The sequence below is a fragment of the Nematostella vectensis genome, chromosome 14 (assembly GCF_932526225.1).
Source record: "Nematostella vectensis chromosome 14, jaNemVect1.1, whole genome shotgun sequence".
In the NCBI taxonomy this organism is placed as follows: Eukaryota; Metazoa; Cnidaria; class Anthozoa; order Actiniaria; family Edwardsiidae; genus Nematostella; species Nematostella vectensis.
The window spans coordinates 6,770,577-6,796,604 of record NC_064047.1 but is presented as its reverse complement, the minus strand read 5'-3'; the positions used below and the strand labels follow the sequence as shown (position 1 = coordinate 6,796,604).

Genomic DNA, 26,028 nt, shown 5'->3' with positions numbered 1-26,028 from the left:
TTTATAAGAATGCTATTACTACCAAACCTAGGCTCGATTGCCATTAACGGCTGGATAACTGGTCTGGTCTTTTGTTTAGCGTTTGAAATTTCAGCCATTCAGAAAAGCGTGTGTTTAAAGACGCATCCCCACCAGTTTACTTCCGGTCGATTACTTAACAATCTCCGAAAATTTTTAACAGAAAACGCGAAAAATATTTCAAAATTGTAAAAGCAGTGTGTCTATTGGAAGTTTGTTTAGGATGTCACTGATGATTTAGAGCGGATGGCTTGTTAAATAGCGCGGATTCTAATAGACTCTTTTGTATCTTATCGGTTGAGGTTCCCGCCTTCCCTCCGGAAGTAAACTGGTGGCAACGCCACTTTAAGACTGTGCGATGGGTGGGGTGAGCAAACGCCATAAAATCTTCAGTACACACGGTTTCCCACACTGATCAGCTGGGTTGTTCCCTCCGTACGTTTCTGGTTAAAATCCGGGAATAGATAATTGGAATGAAACGCCGTTGACCGGAAGTAGGGTGTAGTCGCATCACCGCACCAGTCATCACATCGCTTTTCACATGTATTGAACAGACCGCTGACATGAAAACCTGACGAGGGAAAAGCGATCGTCGAATTAAGCCGCCTTCACGAGAAACATGGGTATGATCAGATCTCAAATTATCTTGCAAAAATTCCTCTAAAATAACTTACTTACCATTATAGTGTCGTGGACAACTTCATCCACCCCAAGAAACACGAACTACTTACACTCGCCCTCTTCCTGGCATTTTGTTTCAAGATGTGCTGACCAAAGCACCTGTGCTCCTGTGGATATTTAATGGACCCTGGCTTTCCGTTCCTTTACATTTTTTTTCCTTTCCTTCACTTTCGGTTCCGATGTTTGCTAGCTTATTTTCCCTTCACTTTTATCTCTACCTCTTTCTTTTTTTTATCACTTTATCACAAACTGAGCTTAAAAAACCTGTGGGAAGGCCCACAGGGGTATCTGTCAAAAAAACTGGAAGTCCATCTCTCTCCCTCGAATTCCTCCTAAGTCTCCCTCTCCCGCATATCTCCACAGTTTGCCCGCTCATTTTCGAACGTGTTTTTGCCGATAGGGAGCAAGAAACAGGCGCGTACCCAGGATTTGCTAGGGGGGGGGGGGGGGGCAGTCATACGTATCATATGAAAAAGGCACATTATTTAAAGATTCCTTAACCCATTTACTTCTAGTTATTTTTAAGATGAATTAACAAAAACAAAAAAAAAAAAAAAGACTGAAAACAGATATCCCCCTATTTTGAGTTTTATACAGCCCGTCAAGAAGAAGAAACCCATATAAAAACAATAGATTTCCGCGCTTTCCTTGTTTTGATTCGAATCGTCTTCCCTGCTTGGTCGTCCCGGCCTTCGAAACCACTTAGAAGTTTTAGCGACGACCAAAAGCTCTTGAACCGTACAGATTTCTAATAGATTCCTTTGTCTATCCAAAAGCATGTGCTTATAGATGTGTGTGTGTACTCTGGTGATCGAGGACCTCGTGTCAAACATTTGCTTTCCTGTAGATGCATCAAACATTGAAGAACAGAAACTCCTCCATATAGATAAATCCTACAAAACCGTAGCCACCCCCATGCATGCTAGCCTTAGTTGGAACATACCTTTAGTTTGTTTTGGAGCTTAGATTTTCGGTGATGTGTCAGCTGTGCTATCACGCTCTTCCGGCGATGTAACATAAATCGCGACCGCTTTTTTATTAAGTTTTGTCGCTTATTTTAAATCCTCAACTAGGCAATGTTTTATCATACTTACCAGACTGAAAGATACAAGAGTTTTACCAACACCTATGGCGTCAATATCAAACCGCAAATCAAGTACGATGAAAGCAAGATGATGATAGCAGTATTTTTGAACATCCGGTTTGCTGCGGCTCGTTATGTTGAAATTTTAAAGTGATAACGACGACATGATACGATTAATCGATGATCCAAAGCACTATAATATAAAGGTTTCCTAAGTATTTAGAGAAAAAACCCATGAGACGGTGGAAATAAGCGAGACACTGCGCAAGCATAGGCCGAACATCTTGAGCAAGCTTTGGAGCCAATCGGGGCACATGAAGTCCTCTGCACGCTATAACTACGAGCGCTTGCAGTATTAAAGTATGATATTTTGTATTACCTCTAAAAGAAGACGCGCTTCTAAACAAGGATACAAATTGCATATGACAGAATGTCAAATATGCGTGAAATAACGTAGCACATTTGCGCTTAGTGATGTTGTCTTAGCATTTCACAACGGAATGTTTTTTTTGTTCAGATTAGAAAGGAAATAAATGGTGATCCTAGTATGACATCCCTACCCCTATAACTAAGCGAAATATACTGGTTCCGCCGGTTCCGCTTTTCAGTAATGCCGCTGGGCGGCAACTTCTCGACTCTAAGTTTTGGCGGCGGAACAGGTGAAATGGATGTCCATCTTCTAGAAGCAGTAAAAACACTCGGATGAGAGAAATCGGCCATCTGCAACGATGTAGTAGAACCCAACGGGTTCGCAATGGAGCAATATCAAGCATTAATTCGATCATAACCTTTGCTCAGTGCACAGCTACAGTGCAATTTCGTGAAGGAAACGATCGAGCGTTTTGTCGACGATGACCAGTCTAATAAGCGCTACGACCTTATTCACTTGATACACTCTTTGTACTACGTGCACAGGTCCGATCGAGACGTCCTCTTGGAACGCCTGTACCGCGAAAAGCTGGCAAAGAAAGTTATACTCATCATCATTTCACAGCAATCGGATATCGTGGATAATTCTTCCATGTCAAAACACGTTCTTCGCATAATTAAGAAGAACAATTGGTCTCACGAGGTTTTCCCTTTTGATAGAAGCGAGATTTTTATGGATAAATCCACGGAAGGGAACTTGCTTCTTGATTTTTTAACGCACTATAAGGATTTCCGCGTGACAGCGCAGAGAGAGTGAATGCTAGTCTTGGGTTTATAAGGAGTCAGGTTTTTGAGAGGGATGGGCAGCTCATGGTCAAGTATGGGAACGAACTTATCGTAATTTTCAAGGACTAGCTGTGACTTGGAAGAAGTGATCAGGACTTCTCGAACATTTTGGTGGTTCGATGGGACGTTAGAGACAGCGCGGTAACAACGACGACGACAGCGATGACGACAACAGCAACGACGACGAGAAACAATACAAAACAACAACAGCGACAACAATAATCAAGAACAACAATGCAAACCAATAACAACAAGGACTACAAACAACAACAAAAACAGCTATGTTCAATTTTTCATTACAGATTAAATTTGACTAGAATTTATTATATATGTAAGGATTAAGAAAAGATCAAGAAATTGAATAGTTATGATAGGTAGCCATTTTCAGACATCGGTGAGATCTTAACCAATCCAAAGACGTTTAGCAGGCTTCTCTACCCGGGGCATAGGTGGCACTGCTAAGCTTGGATTACCACGAGACAAAGGCAATGTTTGCGAACTACCTCACTGGGGCGGTACTGCCACGCCCCAATGGTCATTTCCTTATAATTTTTTTTAAATATTGGGGGGGGGGGGGGGGGAGGCGGTACAGCCGAGCCTTTACTGGTCATCTCCTTATAATTTTTGAAAATCTTGGGGGCACATGCCCCCAGTGCCCCACCCCTTGCTACGGCCCTGACGGTAATTAAAGAAGACTCGTGACAAGGGTTTAATACTTGACCGGGCGAATGGCACGTGGGATTGCGTTTTGCTCGATTCATTTCAGCTCAAAATCATTTTTTACGAAAATTTTGCGGTTTCCTTTATTTATAAATCCAGTAACATTTCCTTGAGATGACAGCATTATTTGGACACGGCTTTTTCTGGCTATGGGACTTATGTAAATGAGCGCAACAGTTCTGTGGTCGTGTGCAGACCCAGCAAAGCAGTACAACGCTCGGTTGACCACGAGAAAAAGGAAAAAGGTGGCGAAGTTTTGTTTGACCACAATTGTCTCGCCATGTTTCTGCCAGCAATGATGGAGATTTTTACCCGGGCTATGATACAGAGACATAAAGAAATCTGTGAATGACACAGCCCCCCCCCCCCCCCCCCCCCCCCCCACTGGCCGTTTCCTTCTCTTTTCGTATAAAAATCTGGGTGAGGAGGCGCTGCGGCTGTGAAGGGTGACAGGGGTGACAGGCCACTCTTCCTCTCTACTATCTGAGTCAAGGTGCCATACTCTGATCTACTCATCAGATCTAAGGGTTACATTTCAAGCCATGTTTCTATCTGGGCCTTGCCGCCTAGGCTATGGACGAGCTTGGATATTGAGTCACTCTCATTGCTGCACTTATCAAGGTGGTGGAGCCGCGAGAGAAACTGGTGTGGGAGAGTTTGGTTGATCCATAGCTCTTGCAGAAGAACACTTATCATCTCCACCATGGCCCGGTCTAAATAAGAACGATAAAAAATATAAATGGGAGATAAACAGATGATGATAATTATGCCATTTTTGGAGATGAGATGAAGATGATCATTATGATGATGATGGAGATGATGATAATGATGACAATTTTGAAGATGAGATAAAAATGATCATTATTATGATGATGATGTTGATAATGATGAAAATTTTGAAGATGAGATGAAGATGATCATTATGATAAAGATGGTGATAATGATGACAATTTTGAAGATGAAATGAATATGATCATTATGATGATAATGATGATGATATCGATGACAATTTTGAAGAAGAACTTTTTCACATAAGTGGGTTACGATACACAGATTCTTCGATTGCAACCTTATTTGAAATAGGTGTCTATTTACCCGACGATACATATTGTGCTTTTGCACTTGATGACAATGTTGGAGAGGATGAACTCACCGGTGGCGATATCGTTGTCCCTTGGTGCATCTTTATATGATAACAAATTCAAAAAACCAGAGGATAACATCTGCTTGTACACACCACTTGACAGAAGTGCTATGATGCCACGAGCCACCTGTCCAAGTTTGACGTCACCACAACTATTCTGTCCAATTGTGACGTCATCACAACTGTTTTGTCCAAGTGTGACGTCATCACAACTATTCTGTCCAAGTGTGAAGTCATCACAATTATTCTGTCCAAGTGTGACGTCATCATGTCTGCCTTGCAGACGTTTCAGCAGAATCACAAATACAGCATTCAGTTCATTAATCAGATCAAAGTGGCTCCCTGTGGTGGCAAAATGGTACATGCGCAGTAGTGACCGTATAGAATAGTCACCATCACACGACAAGAGAGCATCTATCATCACGTGACTATGCCGGAGTTGACATTTGAGCCACGTGACCAGTTCCTGATACAGGGGAATATCGACGCTTGGACATGGATGAATCTCAAGGTTGCGCAATACAAACGCGCTTAATTGGAGCACTGATTTACTCTGGTGAGAGATTGGCTCCCAGAGAGTTAGTATACGGACCAGCTCGTTAAAGCTCGCCTGCTTCGCATCCGTTATCGGTATCGGTTTGTCTTTGTCGCCGAAAGAGTGCAGCTCATATTCCTGCTCTAGATCATAAATAGGGTCCGCCACGTTGAACGCCTGACACCACAAGGTCACCAAAGCAAAGACGTCCAGTTCTAAAATATGGGCTCCCTGTGTTCCAGACAAGCTGAGATGGCCTAGTACTAGACGCACAAGGTGGATCAGTGAACACGTGATTTGGACACTCGCCCCAGACCTACAACAAGAACAGCGGAAGTCACCAATATTGAGCTGGGCACCCTCTATAAAACATACTGACTCCCCTTTGACCTTTCTGTAGAAAATATTAAGTAATTTTTACATTAAGTAATTTTGTCCTTTTCTTCGCCCGCTCGGCCCACCCCCAAATCCGCCACTGGAGTTTTTATACAACACGCAACCAACCGAAAGTGAGTCAATCCGAAAATCGTAAATGAACTCAATAATCGGCTCTAGGGAGGCACGCTTGACCTGTTTTGACTGTAAACTGATACAAAAATAAATAAAAACAGGCATAGTGTGATACTTACTTGATAGAGCACAAAATATGGCAAACCATCCTTACCTAAAGCCTCCTATCAGAGTTTTGCAGACTAGCAAGCTCTCTTCAGCAAAGTGTGGCGGGTACGGCGTCTTCCGGTCAGCGTCACTTCCTTCTGTGCATGCGCCCTGTGTCCCTTTTTGCATCGTTTCCCACATGGTTTGAAGCAAGTGAAGTGTGGTTTCCAGACTCTCACGGCCGCTAGAGATAAAGATTATATTCTACTTACATCTCGTTATTGTGTCACGTGATTTAGTAGGTAACGTGTTACATGTTTTTTCACGTCCGTAGATCCGACAGTTCCTTTGTTTTTGTTTCTAATATCCAAAACTTTCATCGTTTTTCAAAATATACATTTCCCTGTATTAAATAATACTTAAGAAATAGAATGGAGCTAATTTAATTAAAAGATGTAATGAAATCCATTCTGATTCGAGCGGATTTAATTCACAAATGAGATGATTATCTCTGATCGGCAGGCCTCAACCGAATGAATAAAGACAAAACACACTATACAAACACCTGAGTCCGGGTCTTGATTTAACGTGGCAACAAAGTAATTAGGGAGCTTAAAAGCATTGCAACTAGGATAACGAGATCGAAAAAAAAAATGTGTCCGTGCTTTGTGATCAATTCCTCTTTAGTAAGGAATAAGCAAACATTAGGAACAGAAAAATACGAAAATAAACTAAAGACACAATTTCTACAGTAGAGGAGTTTACAGAGCAAACGTCCGCGTCCTCAATTGAGCTTGGAGTTTTCACGTCGTGGTTTAGTAAAAAAACACTGAAATTTATCAGATAGAATGCATTTTCACGTGCAGCTATTGAATTATGAATCAAATGTTATTGTTTTCTGCCGTCCACGTTTGCTGTTGTCGTTGTTGTTTAAGGGCCCTGTTATTATCTTTAAAAATAAACTGTGACCTGTACGAGGTGATTAGCGCTTTTCGAACATTTTTGTGGTTCGGTTGCAACAACAACGGCTACATCAACAAACAATAAGAAACAGCCAGCAACAACAGTGCAAACCAACAACAATAGGGACTAAAAATAAACAACAACACAAACACTTATTTACAATTTTTCATATCCGATTAATTTAACTAGAAGAAGATTACGACATCATTAATCATATTTATGACAGGTAACCATGTTTTGGGCCAATCACGCCGCCATTTTACGCTCCCGCACAATAACGATTGACTCAAAGAATCCATTTCCATCGGCTAATTCAAGCAAGTAACTGAGAAACGTCCAATCAAAAATCGTTCATAAACTATCAGACTTAAATTTGGGATGGTTATTTTGAAGTTTTCTTGCAAATGAACCCTTGTATTTTCAATTGTAAACAATGACAAAGGAATGGTTGATCGATATCTGAATCCTCAACTCATCAAAAGAATTTCGCATGTACCTTTGGAGGGCGAGACAATTCAACCAGCTGACCACCCCGTAATTCTTTGCACAATCAAATGATGCGACTTGAACTGCTAAGATGGCCGACAGGAGACTGGTAACCAGCACCTGGTGATAATTGATATTGAGATAGATGAGTAATAATCACTTGCGTGACATGACACTCAACAGATGAGTGGTCACTGACTTACACGTGACTGCTGGTCACTGAGCTGGGAATCGTGAAAGCTGAGGGCCAGCTCGATTGCGTGACGCTTTTTGTAGATGTAATAGTCTTGCGAGTCACGCATTCCCTCTACCAAGAGCTGAAGCATCCAAGATTGCTCGTTGCGATGCTGAAACGACATGGAAACATCACACAATTAACTCTAGAGCCTACTTTAGTATTTTTTAAGCTAGGGATGTATTTTTTTTGTGTCACGCTAGACAAAATAATAAATCATTGTGCTTCGGTAAAGACATTATATTATTACGTCCCGACAGAGACATCGCACTATTGTGTCTACAAGAAACGTTGCACTATCGTGTCACGCAAGAGCATTACACTATTGTGTCACGCAAGAGACGTTATAATTTGATGTCGCACTCGAGACTGTTACACTATTGTCACGCAAAAGTCTGTTAAAATTGTGTCACGCAAGATGCCGTCACAAAAGTGTCACGCAAGAGGTTGTTACAATAGAGTCACGCAAGAGGCTCTCACAACAGTGTCACACAAAAGACGTCACATTTTTATGCCATACTATTGATATTTCACGGTAGAAACAACATTCAACACATTACAATATTGCGTCAACTAAACTGACTACTGTCGAGATTTATGGGCAAACCGCAAGATGCTGTCACAAAAGTGTCACGCAAGAGGTTACAATAGAGTCACGCAAGAGGCCCCCACAACAGTGTCACGCAAGAGACGTCACATTTTTATGCCATACTATTGATATTTCACGGTAGAAACAACATTCAACACATTACAATATTGCGTCAACTAAACCGACTACTGTCGAGAGTAATGGACAAACCGCAAGATGCTGTCACAAAAGTGTCACGAAAGAGACGTCACATTTTTGTGCCATACTATTGATATTTCACGGTAGAAACAACATTCAACACATTACAATATTGCGTCAACTAAACTGACTACTGTCGAGAGTAATGGACAAACCGCAAGATGCTGTCACAAAAGTGTCACACAAGAGACGTCACATTTTTGTGCCATACTATTGATATTTCACGGTAGAAACAACATTCAACACATTACAATATTGCGTCAACTAAACCGACTACTGTCGAGATTTATGGGCAAACCGCAAGATGCTGCCACAAAAGTGTCACGCAAGAGGATACGACAGAGTCACGCAAGAGGCTCTCACAACAGTGTCACACAAAAGACGTCACATTTTTGTTCTATACTATTGATGTTTCACGGTAGAAACAACATTCAACACATTACAATATTGTGTCAACTAAACCGACTACTGTCGAGATTTATGGGCAAACCTGCATACTGCTCGAGTTGAAAAGTGTGTAAAACATCGGGATCTCCCGCGGGTCAATGGCGGGACGGGATAAGAGGAAACTGTTGATCAGCATGTAGAACGAGTGGTCTGCAACACATTACGTTTATTGTTAAGACTAACTCTAGCTAAAAAGGGACATTGGCATCAGAAACGTATTCATTTGGGGGTGGAAGAAAAGTTAGATCGAAATAGTAGTGAACTTTAAAACCACACTAGCATACACACATTGGCACCAGTCGGGCCAAGACGGGACGCTAGCACAGTCTATTACCCGTGCAGTTCGGTAACCATGGACAGCTCTTTGCTCGTTTATAACAAAAATACTGGATGTGAAACATTAAATACAGGTATTTGACTCCGGGGTGGGAGTGAAGGGAAAGCAGAGGTGTAGGGTGGGTGGGGGAGGGGAGGCGTTCCAATCGTAGGAGAAAAAACATCCTTGAGCCTCAGTGCTCTTTCAAGGAACACGCGCACAGGCACAAAACACGAACCACGAACATGGTAGCACGTGCAACAAAACTAGTGACCACGCAGCAAACACGTGTACACGAGTGAAAAACACGAACCTGGTCTCAGCAACAAGTGAAGAGCACGTGCCACAAACCCAGTGACCATGCAGGGAACACGTGCAAATTAGCAAAAAAAAAAAACGAACATGGTCTCAGTAACACGTGAGAAACACGTGCCACAATCCTAGTGACCACGCGGGAAACACGTGCAAATAAGAAAAAAACACGAACATGGTCTCAGTAAGACGTGAAAAGCACGTGCAACAAAACTAGTGATCACGTAGCAAACACGTGAACACGAGTAAAAAACACGAACCTGGTCTCAGCAACACGTGAGAAGCACGTGCCACAAACCTAGTGACCACGCAGGGAACACGTGCACATGCGTCCGTGAGTCCGTCTCTGAAGCACTCTAGTAGAAGCTGAATCTGTCAATCAAAGCATGATGAAAAGTTTGCGAAGCGGTACTTGCACTGTCATACTCCTCAATCTGTGAAACCGTGAAACCCTATACAAAATGCTTGCCAAGAAAGCTACAATTAGGTTGCAAACGATGTATATTTCTGCAGCATGCAATCGATCGATCTTCAAGTGAATTATTATTCAAGTGAAGTATATCAAAGTAGGAGTAATGTGCTTTTTGGACACCCTGTCCAGCCCGGCTGGATTTGGGGCAGTTTTTTTTTAACAACTGCAGTCAAGAGTAGCCGTGGTCTCATTAAAGCCGCATTTAAACCAGTTTACTTCCGGTCGATTACGTAACAATCTCCGATGATTTTTAACGAAAAACGCGAAAACTATTGCAAAATATTGAAGGCAGTGTGTTTATTGGAAGTTTCTTTGAGGATGTGATTGATAATTTAGAGCGGATGGCCTGTTTAATATCTCGGATTTTAATAGATTCTTTTGTCTTTTAATGGTTGAGGTTTTTTAAGCCGTGAAGAACATACTCTTGACTGTATCTTTCGTGGTCGTGGGTTTCCACCTTATTGCATTCATTCCCCTTAGTTTCGACTGTTACTATATTGTCAGGATTAGCAAGGGTCATTCCTTACCTGCTTTCTCTCACGGAATCCCGCCCCCTCAACATGAGCCAGATATCTCATAAGCACTTGGCCAGCGGCCCTGCGCATGCGCTCATCACGTGAAGACATTGCAGCTAAGGTAAAGCCCAGGCCTCCACACTCTATAAATTTCCGGCCGTCGATTTCAGAGTCTGGGAAAGGAAAAGATAGAAAGGAATCGATCATTGAAAAAGTAACAGCCGATTTATTTGAAGGAAACGATGACACTTAATACATAAATGTAGCACATTAATCGATGGCAGTCGTTTTTCTTAACGGTTTAGAAGCCTGGGGAAAGCGCCAGGGAGGAAATGCTCTAAAAACGCTAGGGCCTTGGCCTTTTTTCAAAATGGCGGCCTGTAAAATCGTAGTTAAACACAAATTCTTACAAGCAAAGTTCTAGTGCGCCAAAAAAAAAAAAAAAGATTGAAGCGGACTTACAAACATGGAATGTAAACTCCTAATAAGGAGTTATAACCTCTCTACAAGCGAGTTAGAAAAACGACAGCTTTCAAAACAAGATCTATCGATATTCTAGATTGACAAGTCAAGCTGGGCAATCCATTCAATCGATTGACAAGTGACTGACCAATCAAAACGAGCTTTCAACTCGACTGACAATTAACTCACCAATCAGATGCTATACTCACTTGATGCGAAGAGGTGCGTAAAGAGAGGGAGAAGAAAGCATGGGTCGTAGATGTCATTGTTGATGATAGTGTCCTGCACTTGTGGCTGTGATAAAAGATACAGTGATAAAGAGGCGCAAGTTTGTACTATCCTCGGGATCCCAGGGCGGCGACATGACGGAAAAACCCTGAATATGCGCACTTCGAAGAGATGAAGAAAGAAGATACAATTTCTTACAATAGCCATAATTTCCCTTTATTCCGGACTGAGTTTCACTTTTCAAAACACATATAACATGAGGCAGAAATGCACATACCCAGAATTTGGCTTTTTAAGGTAATTTTTCCTTGATCATCCTTGCGCTATGTATGGGCTCAGGGAACAAAAGCTCAAATTTCAATGACAAAAATAAGTCGCATCAATTTATAAAAAGTCGCATTTGATATTTTGTTTCATATTTCTCACTTAGTAATTTGGGGAATTTTCCGCCTTATTTGATGTGAAATGAGCTTATTGGAAACGCCAAGTCATGTTTTTCCGTCATGTCAAGGGCGGCTAGGTCAGCGTGAAGAGGCGCCAGAAAGAGGCGGGAACAAGGTCGGCGTAGGGGAAGGGGGGTAGGAGGAGGGAGAGAAGAGCCCCTCCCCTTTCTGTCGCCTCGTTCTCGCTATGCCCTGGGTTTCCAAAGGTTGCGATTGTAGTAAGAAATGTGAGTCTACCAAAGCAAGGAGAAATCTTCTTAACAAGTCTGATAGACAGATTATGGTTTTCATGCACTTTTTTTGTTAAAAAAAGTATAAATTGTGGGGTGAGGGCTTTCCCCGAGCTCGCTCTGTAAAATTGGAAATTTCTTGCTAGTGGAAGATGTGCTGGGAAGCCTAGTATATATACGATTCAAAGCACAAACAGCCAAAGCATTTGACTCAACCGTTTTTTGTACCTGCAGTTTGCGATCAATGGGGAAGTCGACCGCTGACCGATACGTCTGCTGTGCGTCCAGCAACTCCATGACTTCGCCAGTACTTGGCTGCTGCCACAGGGTACCCGGTTGGGTTTTTCTTGTCTTATGGTAATCAAGAGCAGCCTTACCCCAGACGTAAGGCCTAGAATAAAGGACGGTGGCTTGGCGTTACCCTCGATAACCCGAACATTATAATTATGTCCGTTTCCTTGCCAGTTTCAACATATCTTTACCCCTTCGATAACTCAAACTCAGATATCTATCGGACTTCTGCTTCCCTTCAAGCACTTCACATAATTATACCCTTATTAAGTTGAATAACTCTTCCAACTCAAACTCTTTCCTCGTAGGTTAGAATTAAGGGGATTCAGTTGTAGATAATAATAATTAGGATGATGATGTCGATAAAAATAAAAGTGAAGATATTGATAAAAATAAAAATTAATAAACATATCTTTCGTAAAAGTCTGGAATCACGGGTGGCCCAGTGTGTTAGCGCGTCAGCGTGTGGGGCCTCTCACCTCTGCTGAAATTCACTCTTTCAGAGTAAATTTTACTTGTTGAACATATGTGAGCTAACTAGAAGCTTGTGTTCCTCAAAAATGTATCTACTCGGTCTTATCCCTTCCTCTCATTTATTTATCTTGTCCTCTAGTCTTCCTTTCCTAAGCAATCGGTAGTTTATATCTATCCCATCTGTTCCATTTCTGTGAAATTTTTCCAATCACCTACCCCCAACCCGCAATGTCCTATCTAATCTAACGTTACCTGTACGGAGTAAGAGAGACTTCGCTTTTCTCGTACAAATGGAGAAGGTAAATAATCTGTTGATCTGAAAAGCAAAACAGGCGAAGATTTCTATTAAAGGAGGCCAATCACGCCGCCAATTTATACTCCCGCCAGTAATTACCGTCCATTTCCATCGGCTAATTCAAGCGAAGAACCAATATAACTTCAATCAAATATCGTCAATAACGTATCAGACTTCATTCGTAGTTTGTTATGTTGAAGTTTACTTGCGAATAAACCGCTGTATTTTTAATTATAAACAATAACAAAGGATTGGGTGATCGACATTTTTATATGTTGTATTTTTGTTATTGCCCTTATAGCAAATTGGATAAATAGAACTCCATTCCCAGAACTCCATCGCCGTTTTTTTGCATATTGCGAACAAAGGATAATGGTTAATTAACAATGCTAGAGGTTCCGTTATACTACTTGATACACACCGAGCAGATATTACCAAGATTGAAAAAAAAAACCTATTGTAGGGTAACGCCTAAGGTTCGGGTTAATCAGACCTAGCCCAAATCCTATCCTTAACCCAGTTTTCCATGGATGGCTGGTTAAGAAGAACCCGTTTTACCTGTTTTAGAAAGACTGGCAGAGTAGGAAGCGAAGAGAACCGCTAGATGTGCTTGATCACAAGACTCTGGTGATCGCTCCACTATCGCTACCAATAGGTCCAACAACGATTCTGAAAGAGCAGAAACATTAGCAATAAGCCAAACCATGGACAACAGACACGTAACCAGGATTTGATGTGGGAGTTGCGGCAGTCATAGATATCTTATGCGAAAAGACTAAGATTTGGCAATCCAACAACGATTCTGAAAGAACAGAAACATCAGCAATCAGCCAAACCATGGACAACAGACACGTAACCAGGATTTGATGGCGGCAGTCATAGATATCTTATGCAAAAAGACTAAGATTTGGCGATTCTTCAATAAGAAATGACACTTTTTGGCAGCATAAGGTAACACAATCAGAACATCCAACTACCCTGCCTTTGTCTAGGGTTTTGCGGAGGTGTAGGATTCATCACAGAAGTTGAATGCTGACTCTTAAAGCGGGAGCCGTGCCAGTTTACTTCCGCGGGTCGATTTTGTAACAATCTCCAATGTTTTTTTAACGGAAATGCGAGAAATATTTAAACAATGTAAGACCAGTGTGTCTATTGGAAGTTTCTTTGAGGATGTGACTAATTGTGTGGATAATTTAGAGCGGATGGCCTGTTAAATAGCACGGTTCTCATAGATTATTTTGTCTTTTGTCGGTTGAGGTTTTCGTCGGTACGCCGGAAGTAAACTGGTGCGATTGCCGCTTTCAGACTCTGCATTCGACTTCTGTGATGAATCTTTCACCTCCGCAAAAACCTAGACAATGGCAGGGTAGTTGGATGGCATCATTAAAAGATGTTCCTTGCTCATATTTAATACACTGTACCTTTCAGGAGCGTAGTCGACCCGAACATGACATCCAAAAACAGCGAGTGGCTCAAGATAAGTTGGTATAGCGAGGTCAGCGGCATAGCGTATGTGGTCATGCTCTTGACATGGCTAATGAGGCCCAGTCTTATGCATAGGGCTAGGGATCGTAATGCTATTTCGTCATCGAACTTGTGCCTGGGAGAAAAATTGTGGTAAGGTCACGTGTTCAGAAGGGTTAAAATAGGTTACACGGGTAAGAATAAAAGGATTAAAAACCTTCAAAGGGGCTCTAAGATTAATTTTACTATTCATTCGGAAAACTCGAAAACAGGCATAACGGATTAACCAAAATATGCATAAACAGTACAGGTTTCTTAAATGGCGTTTGATCTTTCAGATCAATACAATATTGTGGTTTGAACACCTAACACCGGGCAGATGGAAATGGATTGAAAATAAGTACTTTTAGGCCTCGGAACAGGCTGCACGTCTACTCAAATCTTGAAATAACATAGTGTAAGCGAACTAGATCCTTTGCATAAAATCCAATTCGCGAAAAACGGGCTATTTTCATTTATTGCACTTGGAGTAAACAGGCGTTAGTTTGCGTTAGTTTGTAACACACTGTTTCATTAATCTCATATTTTTTCTGCGATATAAACCCTTGAAAATTTTATGAACGCTAGGAATGGTAAGGCTTATTTAGATAGTGTAGATATCTTACCGAAGTGAATCCTTCACGAAAGCATTGAGTGTGTCAGAAATCTTCACGTCAAGCGAAATTGGGAGTTCCTGTCGAAGCAAAAATGATAATTATTACAATAGGGTAAACACATCCGCTTACAATAAAACCTGTTTCGAGGTAACATGCAGTGCGCTACATTTTCTTGAAATCGAGGCAGAAAAAAACAACATTCAGGTTTACCAAATGATCCTTGATTTATCCGATAAATACAATACTGTGGTATGTTCCTCCCAGATGAAGGCAATTATTTCCTATGCCCAATAATTAGATTGTTTCTGGTTAAAGTCATGAAGAACATTTTTTGTTTTCCTGACACACTGTTAACATAGCCGTGCATAGTTTTTTTTTTTAAACAAGCGTGCATGTTTATTTTTGGTAGCTACCGGCCTAGGGTAGCAACTATTCGTAAGAAAAACTAAAAAATAAACTGTGATGCCAGAGTTCCACATACTTGAGATAACAGTAAAACATTACTAACACTGATGTAATAATTGTTGTACATGATGTAATTGTAGCTACATGAACGTAGAGGGCCTATTTTGTAAAGGTAGACTTACTTGGGCCTTGTTCAGGATTTCCACCAGCAAGTTGAACGATTCCTCAAGAAGATTATCAGTTACTAAAGACAAGAATGGGAATGGGTAGGCTTACTAGATTGATCGACAACAACAACAATTTCGACAAAAGCAACAACATCAGTGACAACCATGTCAACCACAATAACATACAACAACAGTACAAAGCATCAACGACAACACCAATGAAAACAGCTACAGCACAAGTGACAACAACGACAACAATAAAAACTATAACAAACAACAGCAACATCAAACAACAGCATGTTAAGTCTGCATACCTATGCACGCGATGCAAAACGAGAAATGTCAGCTATGACTCCGTCCACCAGTGACAACAACATCAACAATAAAGAACAACAACAACAACAACATCGAATTACAACAACAAGAACATATAGTTTGCATACCTATACTACTTGATAAAAGACGAGAAATGTTAGCCATGACCGCGCCCACAAACTCCATGGTCAGCAGTTGACTATTATCAGATTGGTCCGAGAGGGCCTGGTACAGCATAATGGCTGCCTTGAGCTGGTTTGGGACCCAGGCCTGGCCACGTGTGAGATCCGCCAGCAGGTCAAACTGGTCACGTAAGACTGGTTCATCTGGATAACAAGATTTCATTTAGAGGGAACTTGCTTAAAGTCTGTATATCCGAGTTGCAAGACATCGAAAGTTTTCTTTTCGTTTTAAATAATCAAAGTTCTCATAATTTTTAAAAATACAACTTTCCCTGTTATATTTAATACGTAATAAATAGAATTTAGCTGTTTTAGTAGAAGGATGGATTCAAATTCATCTTGATTCAAGCGGATTTGATTCACTTCTGAGATACACATCTCATTAGCATAGCGTTTTTTTAGCCTACGAAACCACGCGTCACACAGGTCGGATCAAAAGGCTTTAAAGTAATAGACAAGGCAGGGGTGGACCTAGGGGATGGTCATCATGCATTTATACCATTTTGTAATTGACCTCAAATCTGACGTTGAGATCAGCACCCATTCTTGAAATATTCCCCACTAGGGCACTGAACAATAAAATAGGGGTACCTTATTAGGGGGCGCTAGGCGAAACACTTGCTGCATCCACTTACCAATGACTTGAAGTCTTATTAGAGATTCCAGCAAAGAAATCCAGTGCTCCTGAATAAGGATTTTTACATGAGATAACGCACAAAGGGTGTTCTCACGCACTTCTGGGAGCTATTAAGGACCTTAAGCAAGGACGACGACGACGGCTAGGACAACGCGATCGAAAAAGATGTTTTCGCGCGTTGCAATCAATAATAATTTAATTGCAATGGAATAAGCAAAACATTATAGTAAGAGACATATACAAATAAACTTAGGACATTAATTTTACCAGCTGCGAACGTATTTAGTGGAGTTTACAGTGCAAACGTTCGCGTCCTCAACTGACCGCGAAACTTGGAGATTCACGTCGTGGTTTTACGGAAAACGGCTGAAATGTATCAGACAGGACGCATTTCCACGTGCTGCTATTGAACTTTGAATCAAATTCCATTGTTTTCTGCCGTCGGCGTCCGCGTTGCCGTCCTTGTTGCTTAAGGCCCCTATTGTCAAGCTGACCGCCGCCAATTGGCCGCTTTATTATACACAACATTATACAACTTTATGGCTATTAAGAAGGACCATATCACAATAATAAATGTCATTCAAAAAAGGCTGTTTCTTTTCTTGAGGGATGGGTGGGTACATATGGGCTCTAAACACAACCAAAATGGCGACAGCGAAAATGTAACTGCCTGCACACGCGAAACACTTGATGAAGCCCCTCGGGCCCAGGCCCCAGAGGAGTGTGAGAAAACATTTTCCACTTGACTCAGCCAGAGGAAAATACTGCTCCAGGTCAAGCATTTCAGTGAGTACCTCATTTTTCTTGTCATCTGTTGCCTTGTGCAGCCATTGCCATAATTGAGGGAGATACACAGCGACCAGGCCTGATACGGCGGACTCTGGATCTAGGAAAGGTATATAAAAAGCAATAAAAAAAAACTATAAGGGAATGACCGGTAGAGGCGTGGCTGTGCTTTCCCCAATATATTTTTAAATGTTTCTGCATTGTGACCTCCCACCCCCCAATCATATGTGGCTTGCTACAGCTCTGTCTAGGGTACAATCTTTTGTTACAAGAAACGTCCATATAAGAACGGTCGGCCTGAAGGTTTAAGAGTATGCCGAGGGTCTGATAGCAGATTGTGTTCTAAAAATGCAGAAGCAAACTGTGTTCATACTAGTGACCAAAAATACTATCGTTTTTAACATTTTTGGGTGGTCCTCTTTTAAATACTGTATTGACTTGTTTACGCTCTTCTATACAATAGCTGGCTGGCTTGTTTACGCTCTTCCATACAATAGCGGGGTTACTGAAATTCAAGAACATTTTCAGCCTTAAAATTCCCCCTAAAAAAAGAACGGTTCAGCCTCAATTGAAAATTAGACGTTCTTATACAAAAAGAATTGTATGTACATGAGCTACTTCTACGAACCATAAACCTTAGTTGAGAAAGTACGCAGCTGCTTTGTCTCCTATTATCTTTGCTCTACAAAGGAGTTCTTTTGTCTCTATTCTTCTCGTTCTTTGTGTCGAGGTTCGGATATTGTTCATTTGCCCAATCAAATTGCAGCTTGTAAGAGCTGCGTACTGACCCCCTTTAGTTAGCAAGGACAGAAAAAAAAATACTTGACCCCAAGAAGGCTTCGAACCTGCCAAAAACAGATCAGAGGTCGGGCGTCTATTCCCATTGGCTGATTGGCCGTTTTCATTTTTTTTGCAAATGAAAATACTTATCTATACAAATCTATTTGTCAAAAAAACCTTTTGTTATATTGTTATCTTCATTGCATGCAGGCATTTAAGCCTACGACATACTAGGATCCAATATTCCACTTCCTGTACTTCGGAATCAGCCATTTTGGAAATGTTTTAATGTTATTCCCTTGAAATAGTTCTACAACCCATAATTTTTTTAAACTTTGCATAAACAACATTGAAGTTAAGGGCTTTCAAAAAAATGTAATAAAAAATGGGGGTACCGACCTCGTTTTCACACGGAGGGGCGTAGAGTTGACGCGTTTTTACTGATCGCCCGAGGAAAAATCCCAACTTTTAGTTTTCTTAAAGAGTGCCTATAGTCTTTAGAAAATTAAGTTCTGTTTGTCGAGCTACCAAAACCCGATCTCCCAAACAATAACCCGTAGTAGCTAACGTTCAAAACAAATCACATTTAAGAGATCGCACTGAAAGACACTGTTGAACTTTATATATATATTTAACTATATTTAACTTTAGAAAATTAAGTTCTGTTTGTCGAGCTACCAAAACCCGATCTCCCAAACAATAACCCGTAGTAGCTAACGTTCAAAACAAATCACATTTAAGAGATCGCACTGAAAGACACTGTTTTCTCCACTATTTATACGGTAAAAAGCGCCATTTTAACGTATTTTTAAAGCTTTTAAGAGAAAGTAAATAAACTTCTACAACCCAACTTTTTTTCTTCTTTCAGTATAAATTTTTTTCGTATATATTTAACTAATCGAGCAAATAAAAACTGGGGGTAACCGACTTCGTTTTTCTATCAAAGCGATTTTAAGTAAAAAACGCGCGCCTTTTGCTTTGTTTTCTTGTACAACTGTGGCGCACCCGCGCACTTTATACCGGAAAATTCGAACGAACAGCGCGCGCCACTATTCGCAGAAGGGGTGCGCAGTGTAATTCAAGGCAATTACCTTAAAGAATTATATGATAAAATCACGAAATGTCATCGGATACTATGATATTTTTTGCGCATTGTTTTCGCTGACAGGGGCACACAACACGACCCATCGCCAGCGAATTTGATCGCCAGTGTCTGACATGTCTAGATATCGGCGACTTCGCTCGCTGGTCTCTGCAATAAAGATCGCTTGAAAAATTAACCGCAGCGGCAGCAGATAGACCTGTCGATTTTCAGCCGACGATTGGAATTCGGTTCGAATTCTGGTTTTCGTCCAGAGGATAGCCAGGGAAGTGCACAAAGCGAGATTCTGATTTGCTCCGAATGGTTTTACTGACGGAACAGAAAACCAAAACAAATCGTGTTTTGAAAACGCGGGTCGAGATACAACAGATTCGACAATAAAGAACAATCGATTGTTCGGCGAACGAGGCAAATGAAGGGAAGCTCAAAAGTTGGTTATCTTGAGCGACGAAAAAAAAAACATTAAAAAGTATAATGCTTTGACTAAAATGTGATGGAATGAAATGGTCTTTCAAACGAGCTCTACCTTAACGGAATACTACAGAGTTTTAGGATAAAATTGGACCAGCCAAAAACAATCAGACGTAATGTGACGTCAACGTCTTCGGTAAAATTAGATATGACGTCATATGACGTCACCTTTTCAGTTAGCTTGGACCAATCAAAATGCATGCGGCCTACACATTACGTCTCAAGGCGTTCCATGATTGGAATACTCGAGCTATAGCAGTGCCGTAGCATACCTCGAAATATTGGGGGAGGGGGGGCACAATACTAAAACATTAAGATATTATTTTGGGGCACGGCCATACCCCTACTGGTCATTTCCGTATAATTTTTGAAAATATAAAGGGGGCATGGCCCCCAGTGCCCCACCCGCTGCCACTGCCCTGTATAGGTAAAAAAAAAAACCCTAACGTCACCCGGACAGGCGTCACCTGTTTCGATTATCTTGGATCAATGAAAATAAACACTGAGCCTTTCATAATGACGCCACAATAATGAACGCATAACGAAACTAACGTCACAGAGCTAATCAGACCCCAGTTAGGTGAATTTGATTTGTACTGATACAACGAGACCATTAGTTTAGAGTTTCTAGAGGAATTTTCCGTAACAAGAGACATGTCGACAGAAACGACGGCCCGAAAAGAATGCGAAGAAATTCAGAAAGAGCTGAAAGCAGAGCGGAGAGGATCGTACAAAAGCGAGGGCATTCTGGTGGAGTACAGTCGATTAGACGAGAAAAGAAAATACTGGAGCCAGAAGTGAGAGCTCGCCCACCAGCAGTATTACGGAACTCTACCGCAGAACCAGCCGGTCAACGTCTGCGTGGACGAACAAGCCACTTTGTCACCCACCAAAATACCGCAAGAGTACGTTGTGACGGCCAAATAGGACCGCGGAATGCTAGGGTAAGACTTTCTGTTTGGTGTTGTAATGTTGTAATTGTAATAAATACAACCTACATACCAACCATCCGTTCAACAGGATACGTGAACGAACAGGCCATTTTTTCGGCAGCATCTTGCTTGTCCAAGACTTATGACTACCTCTCTACCATATAACAAAAGCCACAAACCAACCAAATATTCAATGTGATCCACGAACGAACAGGCCAGTTGTTCAGTGGATTTATACCTTTTTTTTTAGAGAAAGTGTATCCTCCTAGGCAGGCGCACGGAAGGCGCACTAACGCTTTTCAATCTTTGTTTTTAGAAAAAATTATCGAGGGAAATCAGAACAGGTCTAACAGGTAGAATAGAACTCGTTATCTGACGCCGCATTAGCGGAATTCGCTCATTCTTTTGTACGAAATAATTATAGTTTTATATTGTGGAAAGTAGTAGGACGGTACTGCAGACTGGATGCTGTAATGGTAGTATTAGTTTCTCTTTCTTCCTCTTTTCCTAGAGTCTGAATGATCACTCTGAGACCATGACTGCAAGAGGAATAATTGTTTTAGTCAAATCAAACTAGTAGGTTAACTTGTATAGCCAAAAACGTTGTCTGGTCTGATTTGCAATTTTTTCGGCTTACATATACATTGCTTTTCGCTTTTGGTAGGATATAGCTTATAACATACTGGTATGTCAGTTTGATTTGACTAAAATATATCAGAAATTACAACTATTCCGATAAACGTCGTCAGGGAAAATGGTGAGTGGCGAATGGCAGTTCTAAGACCAATCTACCGCTTATGGTATAATTATTTGCAAGAATAAAATTGATAAGTAATATAATTGCAGAAGTTATTCACATTTTCTTACATTCAGTAGAAATTTGAACAGTCTCATTGTAATTTTTGATAGCAGAAATGCAATTTGCTTATTTGCATTTGCTATTGGCACTGACAAAATATTTTTAAATATGTGTATATCGGCCGTCATAGAGACAGTCTAAGCCTCCAAATAAGGTACATTCAAGATATGTTCGTTAAGAGCCTCGTTTCCAGGAAAAAAGCTTTGTCGGTCATCATTTTGTATACCTAGCAGCTATAGTACAAACATATACATCGGCCTATTCTACAATTTCTTTGGCATTTGTAACGATATATTTTGGAAAGCTAATGATAAAGCTATGGGTTTTTATTTTATTATTTTGTTATTGGGATTAATTATAATAATATTAATATATTCTTGTTTTATACAGATAGAACAGGTATAAATAAGAGGTAAACATCTATCAATTATTTCTTCATTAATGTGTCTGCAGAAAAATAATATTTCAACGGTATGCCAATTTATTTCTCGTTTAAGAGTTCAATTAAAATACTTTAATGATTTTTTCGTTTAATAAAAGTTGTATGTTTAATAAAAGGAGGTTTTTAGCTGTTTTAAGTATTCCGTACCGCTATATGTTTTGTATTAAACTGTACTTCAAAAAATTCCCTAGAAAAAAAAAACATGTTCCAACGCTGAAATCATGTTTATGTTTTGTTTAGCTGGACAATCGTGAAACAGAAAGCTGCCTGACTACTTCATCGAATTAAATAAATATGAAAAAAAAAAAACACAAGCGCAACTTCTGCTGACAGGGGGAAGGGAGGGTATTTGGGTGTGTAAAAATTCTCTTATGGGCACTCGAGACAACTTTCAACTCTTCGTACCTTTGAAAGACAGTATCTTGCGTTGATTGGCAACAACCGCTGACCAGCGAAGGTAGACGCAAACCAAGGGCAGTAACCTTAGGGCGAGTTTCTTGAATCGAATCGCTCTTTTGTCGCCACTTCCGCCCTTCTTACTGGTTGCCAGGCAACGGCGCTCGAAATGCGTCCGCAAACAAGGACTTGATTGGATAAGCGTGCTTGCCATGGCAACCCTGTCATCTGTCGGATGATCAACGCAGAAGTCAAGCAGCGCTGTGTTTGCTAGAAGCGCGTAGTGCGCCGAGCCAGAGATGATGCCACACACTCTTCTATCAATGTCAGCACACGGTGCAATAATAACGAGTTCCAAAAGCTTCTCTACGTTTGAGGTCGTGAGAATCGAACTCAACACGTCCCATTCGGCATTCAGAAGGGCCAGGAGCGAGTGGTAGTACAAACTCGGCACCAAGTCTCCACTGGTTTTGGTTACGAGCGTCTCTATAGGCAACTGTAGCAGCCTGGTGACTAGTGCCGAGACCTTGATCTTGTCGCAAAAGGCGTGGAAGCGAGGCAATAGTTCTAGTGCTTGGTAGACGCGGGAACCTAAACAGAGAAGTAGAGCTGTTGAGATTGAAATACAGTCGACTATCGACTATTACTTGAACCCATGGTTACTACAGCAACAACAACGACAACAAACACAACAACAACTACAGCAACAACAACGATAACAAACCACTTTTAAAGCAAAAATGTTAAAAAAAACAACTACCGCAACATCGACGATAAAAAACATGACGTTTAAATAAAAAAATGTCTAAACAACAGCAACAACAACGATGACAAACATACCTATTAAAGCAAATATAGTTAAAACAACAACAACAGACATGCACACATTTAAAGAAATCATTGTCAACGCAAGGGGCGAATGACAAATTGCAGTTCCACGACCATAAGGTGCTTACACACAAGGATGCCTTGAAGGACTTCGCAGCTTCATAACGGAAATAAGTCAGTGAGTTACGTGTACTAACCTGAGCTCAGCAATGGCTGAAGGCAATCGTCAATAATGACGTCACAGAGTTTGACCATAAAAGGGGCAATCACGTGCTTGCAACGGTGGGTGGGTAGGCTTTGTTGTGTGACTGTAATGAGCTCTGCTGTGCGTTCTGACATGACTGCGGGCGCATCAGGAGATAAGAAACACCGTATCAGAAGAGGATGATGCAACGATGACAGCACGTCTTGTACATGATTCTCTGATGACAGTGACGAGAATGCCTTATCACGTGATCCGACGTCCAATCCTTGATCAGTTTCCTGATTCTCCTGGACATTTGCCTTCCCGATATCCTCTGCAGGGGTTTCAACGTCATTTTCCATTTCATCCTTATCTTTGAGCAGTTTTCCAGAAATTTCTAGACTCTTTTGGATAACGGCCTTCAGTAAACGAAACAGCAGATCAATGGCAGTCGTATGGGTGCTTTCTGTAGCCATCATGGTTGGATTGAGTGAGCTTTTTACAAGTTGCGACATCAGTAGTAAAATGAACCTAAATGTGGACCCAAACGCTTTGCCTTCGTTTTTCTCCATAGCAACAAACAATATCTGTTGAACTTTACTGTTCTCTAAAAGGCTCTTGGATTTAGCGGAGTCAGACTTCCGTCGTTTATTAACAGTCGTTTGAGGCGCGGACGGCGAGAAGAGTTGCCATAGCAACACATTGAAAGGCAACACCTTAAGCAAGGGAAGCAATTCTTTGATGGGACAAGAACCTGTAAATGCCAAAAATATCAGTTAAGAAATAATAATGATAAAAATAATACTTCAATAATCATCCATATTGACACAGACGTGACGGGTTTAAAAAAAAGATCCGAATTTCGTTTCAATGCTTTTATGTTTTTGTTTTTCATATTGAAATATTTCAACATCTTGAAAAATATAACAATTCAAGGAATGATATACCACTTAGGAATACAACTGAACCACTTTTATTATAGGATGGATCTGTACAGGACCCAAAATGATCCCAGAAACCGAAACGATCCCAGGACCCGAATTGATCCCCAAAAGTTCCCCAACTGATCCCGGGACCCGAAACGATCCCCAAGAGTCCCCGAAATGAACCCCAAGGAATTACAGTAATGGACAACTAAAGGAATGTGTAAGGATTGGCTTTCAGTTTTAAAAACATATGAAACATTTAGCTTTGTTTGTGTTATTAAAAGGAAATTTACATTAACTAAAACTATAGTATTAAGATTATATACGACTGCGGGGGGAAAACAGTGGTTGAGTCAGAAATTGGGGTCAACTAACAATTATTTGGCACGTTTGTTTTCGGTGAATGAAAGACCTATCATATCATGAGATCATGCCAGGGTGTACGCACGACTACATGAGGAAATTCAAAACTCACATAATATTGCTTTCAACAAAAGCCACATCCTACTAATATTTTGCATCGGTAGTAGAAGGGTTGTTCGAGTGTATTCCTCAGTGTGCTTTTGTCATTCCATCTTCTCGGCCAAACCGGCTGCCTAAAATGTGTCGGTAAATAATATTCGCTCCTGTGAACAAGGATTTCGTGGTGAAATACATGTTTGGTTGTCGAATTAATTTTATTTTTTAGGGGTTATGTTTACCGGAAATGAGATTTATAGTGTCAGAGTCATGTGTCGGATTCGCAAAATGTTTAGACTGTGATGGAAGGTCAAAAGTTTGGTTGATCTGAGCAAAGCTGTGCTATGCTTATATATGCTGTATTTCTTTCAGTAGCAATTAAAAGTTGTATATTTGTTTTAGACTCTGTTTATGGGTCACGTTGTTTAGAAATAGAGTCGCTGTAAACCCTTAATTATGTTTTAAGAATTGCAAGCATTTCTTGTGCTTTCCCTTTGTCCATTACCGCAATTCCTTGGGGTTGATTTCGGGAACTCCTCGGTATCGTTTCGGGTCCCAGGATCATTTGGGGTACTTTTGGGGATCATTTCGGGTCCTGGGATCGTTTCGGGTCCTTGGATCATTTCGGGTCCTGTAAAGATCGAATCTCACCGTGATTCAAGTGGATTCATTTAGCTACTGAAAACTACATCTCCTCTTTGTGGCAGTAATTGAGAACCAGGGGCTCGTTTCTCGAAACACCCGAGAATTATCGGGCCCGAGAACGTTTTATTCCTTACATTTGAAAAGCTGGCTAATTCCTATAAAATTTATGGCATCTAAATGTGTTGAAATATCGTCAAACATCGTATTTTACCACAAAGATTCGTGTGAAGGATGATCCTCTTTATAGATTTTGATCTTTCCCAATCTTCCCGGACCCGAAATTCACATGGCTTAAATATTAAGAAAGTTCTCGGGACCTCGCAGTCATCCGCGACATTTCGGGTAACTTCGAAAATAGCCCTTTTGAGCGTAATCATTTGGAAAACGAACCAAGAGGAAGTTCAAACTGTTCTTAAACATGAGAGCGGTTCTCCATAAGGAA

At 40.9% G+C, this 26,028-nt stretch overlaps 2 protein-coding genes across 3 annotated transcripts in view; one reads left to right on the top strand and one right to left on the bottom strand.

Moving 5' to 3' along the window:
- Positions 1-116: 116 nt before the first annotated feature.
- On the top strand, positions 117-3,194 carry LOC125559897. Its single transcript, XM_048722086.1, has 2 exons — positions 117-2,482; positions 2,582-3,194. Exons 1-2 carry the CDS (start codon positions 2,394-2,396, stop codon positions 2,967-2,969), a joined length of 477 nt encoding a protein of 158 aa, XP_048578043.1. The 5' UTR covers positions 117-2,393; the 3' UTR covers positions 2,970-3,194.
- A 580-nt stretch (positions 3,195-3,774) lies between these two features.
- LOC116620160 (nucleolar pre-ribosomal-associated protein 1) overlaps positions 3,775-26,028 on the bottom strand; it is a 39,155-nt gene continuing 16,901 nt past the window's right edge. The window contains exons 17-37 of one of the 2 annotated variants that reach the window (XM_048721883.1): positions 23,570-24,310; positions 22,554-23,135; positions 17,571-17,662; positions 16,775-16,823; positions 16,086-16,283; positions 15,658-15,719; positions 15,080-15,147; positions 14,372-14,550; positions 13,509-13,619; positions 12,908-12,971; positions 12,119-12,281; positions 11,199-11,283; positions 10,540-10,700; positions 9,801-9,912; positions 8,956-9,062; positions 7,647-7,790; positions 7,454-7,563; positions 6,062-6,238; positions 5,029-5,713; positions 4,872-4,998; positions 3,775-4,431 (exon numbers count right to left, since the gene is read on the bottom strand). In XM_048721883.1, coding sequence (XP_048577840.1) covers positions 4,247-4,431; positions 4,872-4,998; positions 5,029-5,713; positions 6,062-6,238; positions 7,454-7,563; positions 7,647-7,790; positions 8,956-9,062; positions 9,801-9,912; positions 10,540-10,700; positions 11,199-11,283; positions 12,119-12,281; positions 12,908-12,971; positions 13,509-13,619; positions 14,372-14,550; positions 15,080-15,147; positions 15,658-15,719; positions 16,086-16,283; positions 16,775-16,823; positions 17,571-17,662; positions 22,554-23,135; positions 23,570-24,310 — 4,202 coding nt within the window. In that variant the 3' untranslated portion in view covers positions 3,775-4,246. Of the gene's footprint in view, positions 4,432-4,871; positions 5,714-6,061; positions 6,239-7,453; positions 7,564-7,646; positions 7,791-8,955; positions 9,063-9,800; positions 9,913-10,539; positions 10,701-11,198; positions 11,284-12,118; positions 12,282-12,907; positions 12,972-13,508; positions 13,620-14,371; positions 14,551-15,079; positions 15,148-15,657; positions 15,720-16,085; positions 16,284-16,774; positions 16,824-17,570; positions 17,663-22,553; positions 23,136-23,569; positions 24,311-26,028 lie in introns of both variants that reach the window. The other variant, XM_048721882.1, reaches the window with a different exon arrangement.

Excerpts from the sequence above, each read along its gene's own strand:
- LOC125559897 (XM_048722086.1), top strand. The coding sequence starts at position 2,394 with ATGCCGCTGGGCGGCAACTTCTCGACTCTAAGTTTTGGCGGCGGAACA. Across the intron at positions 2,483-2,581 it reads CTAGAAGCAGTAAAAACACT|TGCACAGCTACAGTGCAATT; the intron begins CGGATGAGAGAA and ends ACCTTTGCTCAG.